We start from the raw sequence: 20,688 nt of genomic DNA, 5'->3' as shown, positions 1-20,688 counted from the left end.
GTCCTCTTCTAGAGGAGAGAATGTCTACATATTCTGCACGCTTCTACCACTTTCTCGGCAAGCCCTTGTTTTTATTTTGTAAGACGATAATTTGTTGTACGTATTCCTATTCTGAACATTAGATTCGGAGGCACGGAGGAATTTTAGGGCTCGCCATTGTCATTGGGAACATGCCCCTTTGTATACTTCCCTTGTAATAAGTAATGTTTTGCTGGAAACGACAGACACGTGTGCATATGCTAGTTGACAATGATGTTTCCTCTTCTTTGGAGCACTTGAATACTTTGAATAGTTTTTTTAATAAAAAATCTCAATCATTGGTGGTGCATAGTTGATTGGATAACACTCAATAAATGGGTAGCTTACAATAGGCATTTGAAGCGTCATTTTGACCCTTACATCCATTAACAACCTACAAACAATTTATTTCTTCTTTTTCTTGTCACATTTTCTACTCTCTTCCGTCCTCATTCAAGTTCATACGATCTTGTTCTTTGGCACTTGACATGCATGATAGATCGATCAATCTTTTAAAGATAAATCTAACATTTTCTCTTGCTCCTCTCCCCTTTTCCATGGGTTCCTAAATAGTGGGTATTTGATACCTCTGTTTCTTTTTCAAGATAATTCTTCTATTTGTATTTGGCTTTTCTTCGTTGACCTTCTGATTATGAAAATTGCACCAACTAGGATAAGGAATGGGAACAAGGATATTTTATGTGACTGGGTAGACCAAAAAATATCTCTGCTTTCGTTTATCAGTGTGGTTTAGACCATACTTTGATTGATATGGGGCTTTAATCTGATTGGGGATAGTTTTTCTCTGATGGAGATAAGAGAATATGTAACCAGCATGTTGGGTTTGCCATCTCCTACCACTAGTTCTTATTCTTTTTCATAGGCATTTGTCTTCCTTTTAATGAGTTCGAAGTAAGCAACATATTCACTAGAATGTTTTAAATCGGCTAAATTTCATTTCACATATATACTGGTACTATTACTTTTAATTAAATTGCAATGGTATTTCTCTATTATGTCATTGTTTATTCGTTGGCCTTTGTTTTGTATTAGACAATCTGCTAGCAAGTTCCAAATGAGGTGGCTGAATTAAAAAAAAAAAAAGCAGGATGGTGATGATACCGATACGAAATGCATATGTTGTTAACTAGTTTATGTTAAAATCATTATTCTGTTTATTAATATTGCTTGCAGTGATTCATCTTTGAAAATAATAATAAACATATCCAGTACTTTTGTTTTTAATTATGTTTGCTATACAAATGGCAATTGCTATATTTGGGATACTATATTGGCTAAACTAATGGTTGATTTAGTTGATCAAAATGAAGGTCCTTGCATGCATAGATTGATTGGTAGATGTTAAACTTATTTATTGGATAACGATTGTAGGCAATTCATTGTAATGAAGGTCTTTGCAGACATAGATCGAGGATACATGTGAAGCGTATCTATGAGATAACAATTGTATAAGAGAATGTCAAGCCAAAAATGTGTATTGTTTTCTCAATTGAATCTATTCTTTTTTAGTCTCTATACATTTGTTTTCTCTATATAATGTTTTCCCAATTATATTGCAATCTTAGCTAATACGAAACATACTCACATTTTTTAAGTTTGGAAATCATTGAAATCGTAATACTATTGAAGCATATCGAGAATATCATCCACTTATATAATTTTATATACTTTTAGTTATAAAATTATTTAGTCATGTAAACGAAAAAAACAGTATTTTTGATACAAATATTTATATAAACGGTAAAAATTTATTGTTGATACAAATGTTTTTATAAACATTTGGATAATTTGTTTAGCCATATTTTTATTATTTTTGAAAATACTACTTGGATCAATGTATAACAGTTGATGCATATTATTAGTTTATATTTGTAATTTTGTGAATGTTTATAATCTGTAAAACAAATTTCAAAGTTGTCAAATGAAATATCGTGACGTATAATATGAGAACAGACAGAACATGTGCAATAACACCAATATTTTACTAGTATTGACTATTGATTAAACGATTTTGTTAAAAAATACAATTGATTAACAAACTAAAGGAGTTGTATGTAAAACAATTGTTTATAATAATTTATCCATATTTATTTTTTTTAAATGATTTATTTTGTACTTCTTAAATCATTCAAAGGTTGTCATTATTCAATCAAGTTTTAAATTTCAAAATGGATTGAAACAATAAAATCTAAGATCTGAGACCCAAGATATAAAACCTCATAAATTAAGATGTGAGGTTATTATTAATTTAACTCCCTAAATTTTTAGCATTCGGGGAGAAAATCATTTTTGCCTACAAAAGGAAAATTATTCTTATATTCCATCAATCCACAAACTATACAACATGAACATGTGTGTGTATTTCCTGTAGAATCACATCTACAACGACGAGCCTGTGCACCCTTATACCTTGCATTGAATTCATCATTGCAGTCACGTTGAGCATGGAAACAGTCACCACTCAATCCCTTAAGAAGTCTAGGGCAATACGCAATATTCGGTTCTACTCCTACGTGTAAAACATTATAGGAAAAAATAATCAAATCAATCTTGAGAATGTTAACATAATAATATCGAATTTGGTGTTGGTTGAGTAAGAGTACCTGATCCATAGGTGAAACTGAAGAAAGCAGTCAAAGCCACCAAGAGTAAGAGAATGCTTTCTAGCTTCATCATGATGATATTAACAAACACAATATTTTCAAAATAGAACTTTGGAAATGTTAGGACAATGTCAAATAAGAAGGATGAAACACACTTATATACATTAGTAAAGGTCATTCGATATTTTGATAATAAATGTTAAGGACAAAATATAATATTTTTAATACTGGTGAACTTTATTGACTAGATAATTAGTTTTAAAAAACTGTTTTTTAGTTTTTAAAAATTTGAAAAGAAAAAACTTGTTTGAAACCATCTTTTTAAAAACCGTTTTCAAAAACAATATTTAATTTTATAGTTTTCATTAATGACAGTATTGTAATTAGTTTATAATAACTGTAATATCTTTTTCTTCTTTACACACCAACCATCCTACACTCACTTTCTTTCTTTTAGGCGTGCGTACGTTTGTTTTTCTTAACATATTTTCTATTGCTTTTTTATTATAGGGTTAAATAAGTTTTTAATCCCTATAAATATGGAACTTTTTACTTTTAGTATTTACAAAAAATTTCGTCGAATTTTGGTTCTTATAAAATTTTCCGTCACAAATTTTGGCCCCTCCCGTTAGATTGCTCTAACGGAGTCTTACATGGCATGCCACATGTCTCGCCACGTTAGACAAAGGCAAAATTAAAGAAAAAGAGGCAGATTGCGGGGGTTTTAAACCCCCTTTAAATAATTGAAAAAATAATAATTTCTCACAAACAATTAATCAAACAGTTGGTAGACAAATCGTTTTTGTATTATGAGAAGACATTCAGATGTCAATGCTTATAATGAAGAATAGTAGAGTTTCCATCTTTACACAAACACACAAAACTCTTTGTCACATTATCAAATCCATCCACATGTTCCACCACCCTTCAATTCATCCTGACACATAAGACAACAAGTAGTAACAGGTATATCAAAATCAACTCTAATGTCATATATAGGCACTTGATCATAAGGTTGAAGAATACCAACATCTCTCAAATAAATAGTAGCATAACCAATACAATACTTAAGCATCAATCTCAAAGATTCACTTGCTTTTGAATAATAAGAATAACAAGAACTACTAGTAAGAGAAAAAGAACATCCTGGTAAATGTCTACGTAGATAACTAGCAATATCACATGATGAATCACAGTGTTCAGAAAAATGTTCACAAAACACAGGCTTTGGTTGGATAATCACATATTCTTCACTACAGTTGAAAAACATGTACTCATTTTGCTTAGAGAGTTTCAGTTTTGTGCTAGTGTCGAAACTAAAGGGTCTCATCGGTCGAAAGTTTTCGCCGTCCTCGCATTTCCACATGAATGAATCAGTGACAACAATGTCAGGATTATCACAGGATATGTTACGAATTTCATATCGACCGGAAGGTGTTCGGAGTTTGAATTTTTTTCTGAGTCAGAACATGCGAGAATGTGTCTGTAGTATGGACTTCCACAACCATCATCAATGTTAAATGGATATTTGATTGAAATGTTGCCACATGAAGTTCTGCATATGGTTGATTGAGATTTTGTTGTGACTATGAGTAATGAGAGAAGGATTTTGTTGCTCTTATATATAATCTCTTTTTGCTTTTAAATAATCTCTATTTTGGTTTCTTTAATCTATGCTTTTGTTTTCTTTATTTATGGCTTTTGCTTTCTGCATTGTTAAGCTAGTTGGTGATAGAAGGGAAGATTAGTGGACTATGTAATGATTAATGTATGTCTGTCTCGGATTTTCTACTTTTTCAGTGTGCAACAAATTCAGTAATATTACTATGCTTAAGAAACTTAGAATATATTCCTTAATTTATTTAGATTTTAACAATTCTATCTCATTGTTCCTCAAGGTGGATTTTCTATCTTACTAAACTTTTTGGTAGGTTCTCACAAAAATCATGAATAGCTCGTTTTGAAGACGTAATGAAAAAAGCATCTTCACAGTTGTGAAATTTTTTTGATTTTAAAGTTATTTAAAGGGGGTTTAAAACCCCTGCAATTTATCTCTTTTTCTGTAATATTACTTTTAACTTACGTGACTTGACACGTGGCGTGCCACGTAAGCCTCCGTTAGTGAAATCTGACGGGAGAGATAAAAAATAGGGACGAAAAATATTGCGAGGATCATTATTTAAAAAAAAAAATTGTAATGACTAAAATTGAAAGTTGTCATATTTATAGGGACTAAAAACATATTTAACCCTTTATTATATTATTTACTTCTTAAACTTAATTAATTTTTACTTTTATTAATAAATTAATTTTTATTTAGATTTTAATAAAAATTCTTCAAACAATAATCTCAAAAACATTTCATGCTTTCTCTTTAGTAAAACATTATATTCTTACTCTTTTAATTTAACATTAAATAAATTTTTGTCCCTATAAATATTTAAGTAAATTAAAAAATGATAGCATTTGATTTGACATTATTTTTCCGTTTAGTCTACTTTTTATTTCAAATTTATTTAGTCAAACTAAATCACATATTTATTTAAAATAATTATTTAAAAATTTATTTATTATTTATATTAAAAATATTTCATTTGTACATAAATATATATTTGTGGAATATTTTATATTTCAATAAAAATATTATGAATTATGTTTTCTTAAATATACTAAATATATTTTAAAATTTAAATTATTAAATATGTTTTATAAGTCTCTTCTTACAAAAAATTTAAAATTATATAACCAAACAAGTTTTCTAATTATCTCATATCAAAAAGAGTTTTCAAAAGTTAATTGTAACACCCTATTTTTATTAGATTTTATTTAATTAGGATTATTTGATATTTGGTATTGTCTGTGTGTTTTATTTAATTATTGTTTGAGTCATAATTATTTAATTGTGTATGGTAATATGTTATTTAGCTAATTAATAAATGGTAGAATTATATTAGAATTAGCTATTGAGCTTTGTTGAATTAGAATTGAGAATAGTGGATGGGTTAAGCCCAATGAGATAATGAGAGTTAGAAGAGGATTTTAGGACTTAACCTAAATTAGGAAAAAATAGAAAGATAAAAAGAAGAGAAAAGAGGAATAGAGAAGAAAAGAGAAGATGAAGTAGATCCTTGAAGAGGGTGGATTAAGAGTTAGAGGTAAGGGTTAGAATCCAATACTTTTGTTTTTAATTATGTTTGCATTATAAATGGCAATTGCTATATTTGGGATACTATATTGGCTAAGCTAATGGTTGATTTAGTTGAACAAAATGAAGGTCCTTGCATGCATAGACCGATTGGTAGATTTTAAACTTATTTATTGGATAACAATTGTAGGCTATTCATTGTAATGAAGGTCTTTGCAGACATAGATTGAGGTTACATGTGAAGCGTATCTATGAGATAACAATTGTATAAGAGAATGTCAAGGCAAAAATGTGTATTGTTTTCTCAATTGAATCTATTCTTTTTTAGTCTCTATACATTTGTTTTCTCTATATAATGTTTTCCCAATTATATTGCAATGTTAGCGAAACGTACTCACATTTTTGAAGTTTGGAAATCATTGAAATCGTAATACTTTTGAAGCATATCGAGAATATCATCCACTTATATAATTTTATATACTTTTAATTATAAAATTATTTAGTCATGTAAACGAAAAAAAAAGTATTTTTTATACAAATATTTATATAAACGGTAAAAATTTATTATTGATACAAATATTTTTAAAACATTTGGATAATTTGTTTAGCCATATTTTCATTATTTTTGAAAATACTACTTGGATCAATGTATAACAGTTGATGCATATTATTAGTTTATATTTGTAATTTTGTGAATGTTTATGATCAGTAAAACAAATTTCAAAGTTGTCAATGAAATACTGCGACGTATAATATGAGAATAGACAGAACATGTGCAATGATCGGTCACCATTTCTACCTAATTTCTATCATGGATTCGGTCTAAATTTGTTGATTCGGTAACACTTTGATCAATGTTTTATTGTTTTTGTTTAAGTATTTCATGTTTGATTGTTTTTATGTTTACTTTGCATTATGTTTTAATTTAAGTTATTTAGATGCTTTTTATGCCTTTTGTTTAGTTGTGTACAAGTTGCAGGTTTGAACAAAGCATCTTGAGTGTCCAAGCATCAAGGAAGAAGGAAGAGCAAGAAAGAGATGAAAAATTACAAGTCTGGGGGCAAACACGGCCGGCCGTGCTGAAGCACACGGCCCGTGTTGGAGCACAGAACCAATGCCATAGAAAAACCAGGGGACCAACACGGCCGCCCGTGTGCCTGAGCACGGCCCGTGTTGGTGTTCACCAGCTGCCCATAGAAGCAACCAGGGGACCAACACGGCCGCCCGTGTGCCTGCGCACGGCCCGTGTTGGTAGGCGCATTGGTGATCAATTTTTGGGTCTTGGGACATTCCAACTTATTCCAGGGGCACTTTTGACTTTGTACTACTAAAGGCTTGTATGGAGACTATTTAGGTTTATGTTTTAAGTTATTTTGGGGACTTTTGCATCAGACGATAGAAATTCACAGAAGAGAGAAGATAGCTTCATCAAGGGTTTCGGAGACGGAGAGATTCAACGGTGGACACCATTGAAGATCAAAGTTCCCAATTATCTTTGTAATGTCTGAATTCTTTACTTTGTCTTTCTTGAATATTATGAGAGGCTAAACCCCCAATGCCAGGGGGGTGTCCCTGATTTGAATTGTAATGACTTTTGAATTCCGTATTTCTTTAATCAAGTATTAGTTTTATGCAATTTGATTGTTTAATGTTTTTATGCCTTCTTTGTCGGAAAAACAAAGATTGATCTACGGTTAACAATTTGTAGGACTACGGTTGTTAAGGTTTTTAAACAATTTGATCTAGTAGTTATCACCTAGGACTAGGGATACCGAAAGGTTATTTGAACATTCTTGATTATTTACATCTTTGGTTTGCAAACCTTTGTTTCTAAGGACTTAGGCAATAGGATTGCAAACCAAAAGGCTTTCCACTAAGGACTTAGGGAAACACCCTTAAGAACAAATAGTTGCAGTCTATGAACTTGTTGAAGAGATCTTTTTACAGAGTCATTATAAGGAAGATCAAACACCTACCCTGGCATTACCTCAAATTACATCTAAAAAGTCAAACTTTAATTTCAGTTTATTTTTATTATTTCTTTTATTTAAATTTACTTATTGCATTATAACAAAACACCTATTTGCTCTTTTGTTTAATTGACTTTAATAACTTGTGTTTCCTACGCAATCCTCGTGATCGATACTTGGGGTAAAACCCATTATTACTACATCGGTGAAAATAGTACACTTGCTATTTTTCCGATCAAGTTTTTGGCGCCGTTGCCGGGGATTGCCAAAATATAAGTTTTATTTTAGTCAATTAAAATTTTATTGCTCTGCAATTAAAATTCTTTTTGCTGAAATTTTTATTTGCTTATTTTAATTTTTTTTTTTAACTTATCTACTAATCGATTTCTAATCTTGTATGCGAGGTAAGGCCTCAGCTAAACTTTTTTTTAACGCAGAACCAGAAAGACTATTGAGAGCACGACTCCGAGAAGTCAAGCGAAAAAGACTGGCATCGAAAGAAGACTCCCCTGTAGTTTCAGAATCAGAAGACGAAGAATTAATATCTATTCAGTCCGAGCAGCCAGATTCTGAGCCTGAAACTATGGCAGCTGATCCACCTCCTCCAGAGAGACTTTTGGGTGATTATGGAAGGGCCAATGCACCGCTTGGAAGAATGACCATTGTAAACCAACCGGTCAATGTTGCACACTTCCAACTTCATCCTTCAACTATCCGACAGTTGGAGAGCAAGCCGTTGTTGAATGCAGTATAGGGCAAGCAACAGAAAAGATTTGGAAATATTGATCCGGGATTTATGGTCCTCAGAGATGGAGAGATGCCATTCAACAGTTTCTACGGTTTCGAGCTCGGGATCGAATGAGCAAAAAGTAAACAAAGATATAGACAGGTAAGAATAAACACATTCTTAGAAGAGAAAGAACTTATCAGGAATGTAAATATATCCACTCTTCACAAACATACACTTACTACCCCGTTATACTTAACCTATGATACTCATCTATGTCATCACGTATCTCTCACATAAGCGTCCATCTCTGGAGCACAAATGAGATCATCTCACAACTAAGGTTATCTCTAACGCAGAGTTACGAGAACATCCGTATTCTCGCGTCGGCGATCTCTCGCGCGCCGCTCAAACACGAAAGCATTAAGTACAGATACAAACAGTGAATGCTAGCTCTAAATCTATCTCTAGAGTTCAGAACCAACAGATAATCATCCTAGATAAGGATTCAAGAAGTTTATCTCTAAAGCACCCAAATCCCCAGCATAGAGCAAAAATCCAGGATAACATCAACACAGATTCGTAAAGCAAGTTAAACATAACATTATAATCGGTAAATATACATAAGATTCAAGTAAATATACAAACAAAACCAACCAAAGAGAAATACACAAAGAAGAAGAGAAATGAACCGAAGATCTCCCGGTTTGTCAGCTCCGTTCGACGCTCAATCCACCCCCGATCATCCTTATGCAACCTCCGAAGTTGTTTTCTAAGCTAATTTTGATCTAAGAATGAAGTTGATGGTGTTGGGACTCAAAAATACCCAACCCATGACCTAAAAATTGTGTTTTGGCCCCTTTTAACGAGCTGCTGTCTTAGCAGGTCCGCTTAGCGGACCCCCTCCGCTCAGCGGGCTCAAAATTGCATCCAGACGCTGATTTGCTCCGCTGGAGCTCCGCTCAGCGGACCCCCTCCGCTTAGCGGAGTCTGCTAAAAATCAGATTTTGTTTTCGCCATAACTCGAGAACCGTAACTCCGAATTGCGCCCGGTTCGAAGCGTTGGAAAGCTTATTCAATGCTCTATCCAATAATGAATGAATGGAACCCAAAATGATGATTTTGGTCATCCTTATTTTGAGTCTTTGGAAGTCCGCTTGACGGTGGCTAAGCGGGCTTTCACCAAAATTGCGAAATCGAAGCCGTGTCTTTGACACTTTATTCCTCAAGGCTCCAATAAGCATGAATACCTATAAAAACAAAGGAAAAACTATCAAATGGTATAAAAGTATATGAAAATACAACTATTCACAAAGTATACGTATTTATATACAAAACGGGAAATTATTCAAACGGTGTTAACAAAAGTATCGATAAGTGCCACTATTTACATACTCAAAATATCGATATTTTGGCACTTATCAAACTCTCCCCAACTTGAAACTTTGTTTGTCCTCAAACAATGTCAAATAAATCAAAGAATCAAAAGTAATAAACCAAAGAATTGTGAATCAACAAGTTTTGAAAACCAAAAACAAATGTATGCATGGCTCAATACAAAAACGTATAAACAAAGTAAATACTTACCACTATGCTACAACGACAACATGTAAACGAAACAAATCCTAAGCACAAAAAGCATACAAAACATTCTAACACAATACATGCTTACATCATGAATCACACCTAGTAAAAATTCATCAATGGATGAAGAACACACAAAGGTAAAGGACTTTTAACACTCATCCAACAATCTTGCAAACAAAAGATTAAATTATGCATTCATCCAAAAATCACATTGAAGATACAAAAGCAAGAATCACAAGGACTTTTCAAGGTTGTAATGTGGCTTGGTTAACAAACAAGGGATATGTCCTAAGGCTAATCGAAACAAAAACTTGCCTAAACCTAAGGGAGTGATCAATCCACCAAATATTTAAACAACACAATTCCGATCAAACTTCTTCCTTAACCACAAGTTTCTCAAGCCAATCACAATACTTATTAGCACAATTATTCACTTATCTTTTCATTTTCTTTTTCAAAACTTTTTCTCTTTCTTTTCTTCTTTTCTTTTCTTTTCACATTTTTTTCTTTTCTCTTTTTTTTTCTTTATTTTCAACCTCATAGAAACAACCAAATAAGTAGCAACCATTTCTCTCCCCAACTTGAATTCAACCATACCATCATGTGAATACTCCCTACTTTCTAAGGCAAGGTAAAAATTCATAACAAAAATCATGGTTGAGGGTTCAAGAAAACAAAGAATCAATCATCCATGCAAAAATGAGAACTAAACACTCAAAGATAAGCATTTAGCAAAAATAACATGGACATTGACAAAAAGGCTTAAAAGGGTTAACAAATGATCACACACTCACAAGGTGAATTTACTATTTGGTTTTGGTGGTTATGCTCAAAATGAAACAAAATGCCTTGATCCTTTTCATACTTTCATAAAATCAACATAAACAAAAGATTAAGCATAATAAAATCCAGTTAAAACAAAGATTGTGGCCTCCAGCATATGTGAATAATGGAAAGCTTCCTCACATTTATGGTTTGGGAACTAAAGTGATTCAATCAACAAGCAAGTAATGCAAAAGAATGAATGGTATGGTAATTGTACAAATGAAAAGTTTCATAAACATGTTATGCTATAGAAAGCGATAAATGAGTACCTTGAATGATACAACTTCAAAAACAATATCCTACCATACATCCGCAAGTTGAAACACTCAAGCTTTGGAAAATCACCTCAAAAATCTTCGAATCACCGAACAAAATTCGAGTATAAACAACCAATAAAAGAATTAGAAAAACAAAACCAATATATACTACTAATTAGTCTTGGTGAAAGTGGGAAAAATGAGTGAACCAGGTGGAATAGGAACCCCACTGGTACAAAGCAAGAAATCAAAATTTTACTGTCATCGCTTAGCGGATGACAGAAAACCAGAAAAATCAGATCAGTAACATGTGTTCAGCTTGCTTCCACTTCACCTAAATACCTCATAAACATAAAAATAACAAAAACTTAACAACCGTTGGGGTGCCTCCCAACAAGCGCTTGTTTTACGTCGTTAGCTCGACGCCTTTATTGTTTAGGTGTTTGGAAAGTAGCTTCCTCCAATCATGCCATGGTGACGTCTCACCGCACAAGCCTAAAGAAAGTGTCCTAACCAACCACTCAACAAACGTTACGGGTACAAATATATACAACGATTATACGAACATAAAAACAAAAATATACAACTATATACACAATCAAACACATATGCACAAGTATGGAACAAATACAATTATTATCATACAAAAATAGAAAATTGGTGAATGTTGAATTCACAAGTTGAAAAGTGAAGATTTGTTATTAAAGAGCTCATCCGATATCAACATGTTTCACCAACATTCACCAATAAAAGTATACTTATATGTAACATATACAAGTAACTATATGGTGAACATAAACAAGTAAACATGTACAAGTAAGTATATACACTTGAAACTATACAATATATACGTTATATACAAAGCTCAAAACCACGAAAACTATTGCGATGCAATCCACAACCATCCCCGGCAACGGCGCCATTTTGTTGAATGCAGTATAGGGCAAGCAACAGAAAAGATTTGGAAATATTGATCCGGGATTTATGGTCCTCAGAGATGGAGAGATGCCATTCAACAGTTTCTACGGTTTCGAGCTCGGGATCGAATGAGCAAAAAGTAAACAAAGATATAGACAGGTAAGAATAAACACATTCTTAGAAGAGAAAGAACTTATCAGGAATGTAAATATATCCACTCTTCACAAACATACACTTACTACCCCGTTATACTTAACCTATGATACTCATCTATGTCATCACGTATCTCTCACATAAGCGTCCATCTCTGGAGCACAAATGAGATCATCTCACAACTAAGGTTATCTCTAACGCAGAGTTACGAGAACATCCGTATTCTCGCGTCGGCGATCTCTCGCGCGCCGCTCAAACACGAAAGCATTAAGTACAGATACAAACAGTGAATGCTAGCTCTAAATCTATCTCTAGAGTTCAGAACCAACAGATAATCATCCTAGATAAGGATTCAAGAAGTTTATCTCTAAAGCACCCCAAATCCCCAGCATAGAGCAAAAATCCAGGATAACATCAACACAGATTCGTAAAGCAAGTTAAACATAACATTATAATCGGTAAATATACATAAGATTCAAGTAAATATACAAACAAAACCAACCAAAGAGAAATACACAAAGAAGAAGAGAAATGAACCGAAGATCTCCCGGTTTGTCAGCTCCGTTCGACGCTCAATCCACCCCCGATCATCCTTATGCAACCTCCGAAGTTGTTTTCTAAGCTAATTTTGATCTAAGAATGAAGTTGATGGTGTTGGGACTCAAAAATACCCAACCCATGACCTAAAAATTGTGTTTTGGCCCCTTTTAACGAGCTGCTGTCTTAGCAGGTCCGCTTAGCGGACCCCCTCCGCTCAGCGGGCTCAAAATTGCATCCAGACGCTGATTTGCTCCGCTGGAGCTCCGCTCAGCGGACCCCCTCCGCTTAGCGGAGTCTGCTAAAAATCAGATTTTGTTTTCGCCATAACTCGAGAACCGTAACTCCGAATTGCGCCCGGTTCGAAGCGTTGGAAAGCTTATTCAATGCTCTATCCAATAATGAATGAATGGAACCCAAAATGATGATTTTGGTCATCCTTATTTTGAGTCTTTGGAAGTCCGCTTGACGGTGGCTAAGCGGGCTTTCACCAAAATTGCGAAATCGAAGCCGTGTCTTTGACACTTTATTCCTCAAGGCTCCAATAAGCATGAATACCTATAAAAACAAAGGAAAAACTATCAAATGGTATAAAAGTATATGAAAATACAACTATTCACAAAGTATACGTATTTATATACAAAACGGGAAATTATTCAAACGGTGTTAACAAAAGTATCGATAAGTGCCACTATTTACATACTCAAAATATCGATATTTTGGCACTTATCAGCCGTTTGCGGGACGAATCAATGAAGATGCAAATAAGCATCTACAAAGATTCCTCACCACGACAACGTCATTAAAGATTGAAGGTCATTCTGAAGAAGCTAAGAGACTTGTAATGTTTCCTTTTACCTTATCTGAAGATGCGGAAGAGTGGTTTTACTCACTTCCAGCTGGAAGCATCACAACATGGCAACAGATGGAAACCGCTTTCTTGAACGAATACTTCCCCGCATCAGTTTTCATCCGAAAAAGATATGATATTGTAAACTTCAAGCAGAAAGAAGGGGAATCGTTGGGGGATGCATACAAAAGGTTCAAGAGATGTTTGGTTGCATGTCCTACTCATAATATGGACCCAACCGAGCAAATGCAGACTTTCGTAAATGGTCTCCGAATTAAGACAAAACAGCTTATTGATACGGCTGCCGGTGGCTCAACTAATTTTTCAACAGCCACGGGTATCAAGAAGATCATAGAAGCTATTGCTGCTAATGAGCACATCGAGTTATATGACCGTGCAATGAGCCAACCGGAAGGAAAAATTGATTTGAAGCTTGCTGATCAGGTAGTTAAAATGGAAGACCAAATTGCAGCTGAAGTAGAAAGAAGACTGAAGAAGATGAATCTTAGTGAACAAAAGGTAGCACAAATTGAACCAGCGGCCTCAGTTGTATGTGAAATATGTAGTGGACCACATTTTGCTATGCATTGTGTGGCAACGCAGGAACAGGTGGAACAGATTCATATGTTGAGGCAAAATAATCCATACGCCAATACTTATAATCCGGGTTGGAAAAATCATCCTAATTTCGCATGGAAGGACCAACAAGGTAACTTTCAAAAGCAAGGATCAACCCAATTTCAAACTCCAGCGCAATCACAACAACACAGACCTCCACAACAACAACTTCCATATCAACAACAATTCCAACATCATCCTCAACAATTTCAACAACAGGTACCAAAGAAAGAAGATTGGGAGATCGCTCTTGAAAAAGTGGCAACTCAAAACTCTCAGTTTCAAGAAGAGACAAGGGCCAACCTCAGGAACACCACGGCTTCAATCAAAAATCTTGAAGTTCAAATGGGTCAAATAGCACAACATCTCACTCTGCAGGCACAAGGAAACTTTCCGAACGAAACTGTGAAAGATCAAAAAAATTTAGAGAAGATCAATGCTGTTACAACAAGGAGTAAAAAGGTGTTAGAACTGGAAAAGGAAAAAGAAGAGTTAGATGACCCTATGGTGATAGAGGTAGATTTGGAAATAAGAGAGAACCCAAGAGAGCCAGAAGTGGTGATACCACCGGTTAAACCAGCTGAAGAAAAAATTAAAAAAGGTGCCAAACCGGAAATTAAACTACCCTTCCCTTCAAGAATAACAAAGAAGAATTCAAAAGAGAAAGACTTTAAGAAGTTCACTAAATTGTTCAAAAGGTTAGAGGTGAATCTACCTTTTTTTGAAGCACTTGAGCACATGCCTTTGTATAAGAAATTTATGAAGGAGGTGTTGGCGAAAAAGAGATCACTAGGAGGAGAACCAGAAATTGAAATCGAGAAGTGTGGTATAGTCTCTTCAGCAAGAAAGATCCCAATTAAGAGGAAAGACCCTGGGCCGGTGGCGATACCATGCACTATCAAGAATATAGCATTTAAAAAGGTACTCCTCGATTCTGGTTCTAGTGTAAGTTTAATGCCTTTATCCATTTTCAAAAAGCTTGAATTGGAAAAGATTAGTGAAAGTAAGACACAATTAAGGTTCGCTGATCACACCGTTAAGAAATCATATGGGGTAGCTGAAGATGTACTAGTGGAAGTTGATAAATTTGTATTCCCTGTTGACTTCCACATCATGGACATTCCGGAAGACGAAGAAACTCCTATCCTTCTTGGGAGACCATTTTTGTCGACAGGCCGCTGCAACCTCGACATTGAAAAAGGGACACTAACACTGAGATCTTTTGATGAAGAAGTAACCTTGAAGATGTTAGGAGTTAAGAAACATATGGCGGTTGTAAATGATCAAGCTTCTGTTGGTATGATCGAAAGTGAGGGAGAATACAAAAGCCCTAAACATCTCCAAGAAAAAGTTTCAAGCATAGCTTCTCAGGTGGAACTAGCTCATGTTTCTATCAAAAGTCCTAAGGTCGCTATAGAAGTTAAGAAGAAAAAGAAAGAAGAAAACCAAGGTGAGAAGATGAGGGTTGAAAGTGAGTTAAAGAGAAAAGTGGTCCATGCTTTTCATCTCCAAGAGTTTTTGGTGGAGAAAGTAACAAGCAACAAGGTTTGGAGAAGGAAATACCCTCCATAATAAAGGGTAATGGACCGTCGAGCCATGCGACGTTAAACGAAGCGCTTCGTGGGAGGCAACCCATGGTTTTAATAATTAATTTCTTTGTTTGTTTGTTTTATTTTCAGGAAATAAAAGAGAGCATCTCTAGTGGAAGCTAGGAAGTGATCAGTGGAATGCAATACCTCTGTAAGCAACCTCTCCAAGGCTGGTTCTAAAACATTGAGGACAATGTTTGGTTCAAGTGTGGGAGGGGTTCTTTTCATTTGCTTTTAGTTGTTTTCCATTTTTGTTTTTGTTTGTGTGTTATGTTGACATTGTGTTATAGATCGACTTATGGATGCCGAATGAATGATGAATGGTATTTAGTGGATGAAAGGTGCAACCTGAACCTATTCCCCCGAGGCACCCTGGAAGTTGATGCAGCCGAAAGAAAAGTAACAGTTGGACGCAACTTGCGGATACTGGACAAAGAGGATTTTATGGTGTACCTACGCCAGAAAGAAGCCACATGACACGAGGAGTGCTTTGGAACCTGTAAGCTTACCCAACATGGTGAGGTTATAAAAAGCCAAACACAACAGATTATCATCATGAGAGTTCATTCAGGTATGACTTTATCATTCTAATTTTGCGTATGTTCTACTGACACAGCATAATATGAGGACACACACTGAGGCATTTGTTTGTTTTACCACCTGAGCCTTTCTTGCCATCGAAATTATATGTTTATCCTTTGTTACCCTAGTTGAGCCATATCCTTTTGTTTGTTATAACCATATATATTAACCCGTAGCCAAACACTTCCAACCCTTGCTCGGCATAAATGTTGTGGTTTTCAGAGTTGTGCTAAAATCTAAGTTTGGGGTAGTAATCATCAAAGAAGAGGGCAAGAAAAAAAAAATAAATATGATGAAAATAAAATTTTTGAGACATATGAATGTATGTCCCATAAAAAAAAGAAAGAAAGAGAAAAACTTGCCCGAATGAAAGACTCAGTTACATTAAGCACTCACGGAAGAATGAGTGAAGCAAAAGAGTCTAAGTCGAATAAATTCCCAGTGTAAATAGTTGAGCACAATTACGAAAAACACAACATGAATGTCGAACCCAAAACCATTTGTTTATCCATTTTCTTGTGTATCCCACCGTACCTAAACCCCATTACAACCCAGAAGACCTCAAAAAGTGTGTGGACTTTGTTAGTGTAGTGAAGGTAGAATTTATTCAAAATTAAGAGTTGATATTGCATACCTTTATTTTGTGAGTGCAAAACACTTTAACCCTGAGAGATTTGGTGAGAAGTGTGAAAAAGCTTGCAGGTAAAAAGGTACTCTGAAGTGGAAGTGTGGTAGAAAGTTTGGTTCGGCAAGCCAGAGATTCTATTAGAAAGGTAGACGCAAGTTGTGAATAACATCGGCAGTGTTGTGGAAAGAAAAATCCAGGGTGACCTCTGTTTGGTCTCTTGCATCGCTTGAGGACAAGCAATGAGATAAGTTTGGGGTTGTGATCGGTCACCATTTCTACCTAATTTCTATCATGGATTCGGTCTAAATTTGTTGATTCGGTAACACTTTGATCAATGTTTTATTGTTTTTGTTTAAGTATTTCATGTTTGATTGTTTTTATGTTTACTTTGCATTATGTTTTAATTTAAGTTATTTAGATGCTTTTTATGCCTTTTGTTTAGTTGTGTACAAGTTGCAGGTTTGAACAAAGCATCTTGAGTGTCCAAGCATCAAGGAAGAAGGAAGAGCAAGAAAGAGATGAAAAATTACAAGTCTGGGGCCAAACACGGCCGGCCGTGCTGAAGCACACGGCCCGTGTTGGAGCACATAACCAATGCCATAGAAAAACCAGGGGACCAACACGGCCGCCCGTGTGCCTGAGCACGGCCCGTGTTGGTGTTCACCAGCTGGCCATAGAAGCAACCAGGGGACCAACACGGCCGCCCGTGTGCCTGCGCACGGCCCGTGTTGGTAGGCGCATTGGTGATCAATTTTTGGGTCTTGGGACATTCCAACTTATTCCAGGGGCACTTTTGACTTTGTACTACTAAAGGCTTGTATGGAGACTATTTAGGTTTATGTTTTAAGTTATTTTGGGGACTTTTGCATCAGACGATAGAAATTCACAGAAGAGAGAAGATAGCTTCATCAAGGGTTTCGGAGACGGAGAGATTCAACGGTGGACACCATTGAAGATCAAAGTTCCCAATTATCTTTGTAATGTCTAAATTCTTTACTTTGTCTTTCTTGAATATTATGAGAGGCTAAACCCCCCAATGCCAGGGGGGTGTCCCTGATTTGAATTGTAATGACTTTTGAATTCCGTATTTCTTTAATCAAGTATTAGTTTTATGAAATTTGATTGTTTAATGTTTTTATGCCTTCTTTGTCGGAAAAACAAAGATTGATCTACGGTTAACAATTTGTAGGACTACGGTTGTTAAGGTTTTTAAACAATTTGATCTAGTAGTTATCACCTAGGACTAGGGATACCGAAAGGTTATTTGAACATTCTTGATTATTTACATCTTTGGTTTGCAAACCTTTGTTTCTAAGGACTTAGGCAATAGGATTGCAAACCAAAAGGCTTTCCACTAAGGACTTAGGGAAACACCCTTAAGAACAAATAGTTGCAGTCTATGAACTTGTTGAAGAGATCTTTTTACAGAGTCATTATAAGGAAGATCAAACACCTACCCTGGCATTACCTCAAATTACATCTAAAAAGTCAAACTTTAATTTCAGTTTATTTTTATTATTTCTTTTATTTAAATTTACTTATTGCATTATAACAAAACACCTATTTGCTCTTTTGTTTAATTGACTTTAATAACTTGTGTTTCCTACGCAATCCTCGTGATCGATACTTGGGGTAAAACCCATTATTACTACATCGGTGAAAATAGTACACTTGCTATTTTTCCGATCAAGTTTTTGGCGCCGTTGCCGGGGATTGCCAAAATATAAGTTTTATTTTAGTCAATTAAAATTTTATTGCTCTGCAATTAAAATTCTTTTTGCTGAAATTTTTATTTGCTTATTTTAATTTTTTTTTTTTAACTTATCTACTAATCGATTTCTAATCTTGTATGCGAGGTAAGGCCTCAGCTAAACTTTTTTTTAACGCAGAACCAGAAAGACTATTGAGAGCACGACTCCGAGAAGTCAAGCGAAAAAGACTGGCATCGAAAGAAGACTCCCCTGTAGTTTCAGAATCAGAAGACGAAGAATTAATATCTATTCAGTCCGAGCAGCCAGATTCTGAGCCTGAAACTATGGCAGCTGATCCACCTCCTCCAGAGAGACTTTTGGGTGATTATGGAAGGGCCAATGCACCGCTTGGAAGAATGACCATTGTAAACCAACCGGTCAATGTTGCACACTTCCAACTTCATCCTTCAACTATCCGACAGTTGGAGAGCAAGCCGTTTGCGGGACGAATCAATGAAGATGCAAATAAGCATCTACAAAGATTCCTCACCACGACAACGTCATTAAAGATTGAAGGTCATTCTGAAGAAGCTAAGAGACTTGTAATGTTTCCTTTTACCTTATCTGAAGATGCGGAAGAGTGGTTTTACTCACTTCCAGCTGGAAGCATCACAACATGGCAACAGATGGAAACCGCTTTCTTGAACGAATACTTCCCCGCATCAGTTTTCATCCGAAAAAGATATGATATTGTAAACTTCAAGCAGAAAGAAGGGGAATCGTTGGGGGATGCATACAAAAGGTTCAAGAGATGTTTGGTTGCATGTCCTACTCATAATATGGACCCAACCGAGCAAATGCAGACTTTCGTAAATGGTCTCCGAATTAAGACAAAACAGCTTATTGATACGGCTGCCGGTGGCTCAACTAATTTTTCAACAGCCACGGGTATCAAGAAGATCATAGAAGCTATTGCTGCTAATGAGCACATCGAGTTATATGACCGTGCAATGAGCCAACCGGAAGGAAAAATTGATTTGAAGCTTGCTGATCAGGTAGTTAAAATGGAAGACCAAATTGCAGCTGAAGTAGAAAGAAGACTGAAGAAGATGAATCTTAGTGAACAAAAGGTAGCACAAATTGAACCAGCGGCCTCAGTTGTATGTGAAATATGTAGTGGACCACATTTTGCTATGCATTGTGTGGCAACGCAGGAACAGGTGGAACAGATTCATATGTTGAGGCAAAATAATCCATACGCCAATACTTATAATCCGGGTTGGAAAAATCATCCTAATTTCGCATGGAAGGACCAACAAGGTAACTTTCAAAAGCAAGGATCAACCCAATTTCAAACTCCAGCGCAATCACAACAACACAGACCTCCACAACAACAACTTCCATATCAACAACAATTCCAACATCATCCTCAACAATTTCAACAACAGGTACCAAAGAAAGAAGATTGGGAGATCGCTCTTGAAAAAGTGGCAACTCAAAACTCTCAGTTTCAAGAAGAGACAAGGGCCAACCTCAGGAACACCACGGCTTCAATCAAAAATCTTGAAGTTCAAATGGGTCAAATAGCACAACATCTCACTCTGCAGGCACAAGGAAACTTTCCGAACGAAACTGTGAAAGATCAAAAAAATTTAGAGAAGATCAATGCTGTTACAACAAGGAGTAAAAAGGTGTTAGAACTGGAAAAGGAAAAAGAAGAGTTAGATGACCCTATGGTGATAGAGGTAGATTTGGAAATAAGAGAGAACCCAAGAGAGCCAGAAGTGGTGATACCACCGGTTAAACCAGCTGAAGAAAAAATTAAAAAAGGTGCCAAACCGGAAATTAAACTACCCTTCCCTTCAAGAATAACAAAGAAGAATTCAAAAGAGAAAGACTTTAAGAAGTTCACTAAATTGTTCAAAAGGTTAGAGGTGAATCTACCTTTTTTTGAAGCACTTGAGCACAT

At 35.2% G+C, this 20,688-nt stretch overlaps 2 protein-coding genes across 2 annotated transcripts; both read right to left on the bottom strand.

Annotated features, from left to right (window-relative positions):
- Positions 1–2,130: 2,130 nt before the first annotated feature.
- LOC131611286 (uncharacterized) lies at positions 2,131–2,758 on the bottom strand. Its single transcript, XM_058883355.1, has 2 exons — positions 2,643–2,758; positions 2,131–2,548 (listed from the first exon to the last, which is right to left on the bottom strand). Exons 1-2 carry the CDS (start codon positions 2,713–2,715, stop codon positions 2,304–2,306), a joined length of 318 nt encoding a protein of 105 aa, XP_058739338.1. The 5' UTR covers positions 2,716–2,758; the 3' UTR covers positions 2,131–2,303.
- Positions 2,759–3,540: 782 nt separating this feature from the next.
- Positions 3,541–4,008, bottom strand: LOC131613263 (uncharacterized). Its single transcript, XM_058884950.1, has one exon. It carries the CDS (start codon positions 4,006–4,008, stop codon positions 3,541–3,543), a length of 468 nt encoding a protein of 155 aa, XP_058740933.1.
- Positions 4,009–20,688: the final 16,680 nt, after the last annotated feature.

This window comes from Vicia villosa, linkage group LG6, assembly GCF_029867415.1.
Source record: "Vicia villosa cultivar HV-30 ecotype Madison, WI linkage group LG6, Vvil1.0, whole genome shotgun sequence".
NCBI classification, from domain to species: Eukaryota; Viridiplantae; Streptophyta; class Magnoliopsida; order Fabales; family Fabaceae; genus Vicia; species Vicia villosa.
The sequence above is the reverse complement of the archived record's forward strand: the minus strand, read 5'-3'. Positions and strand labels throughout refer to the sequence as shown.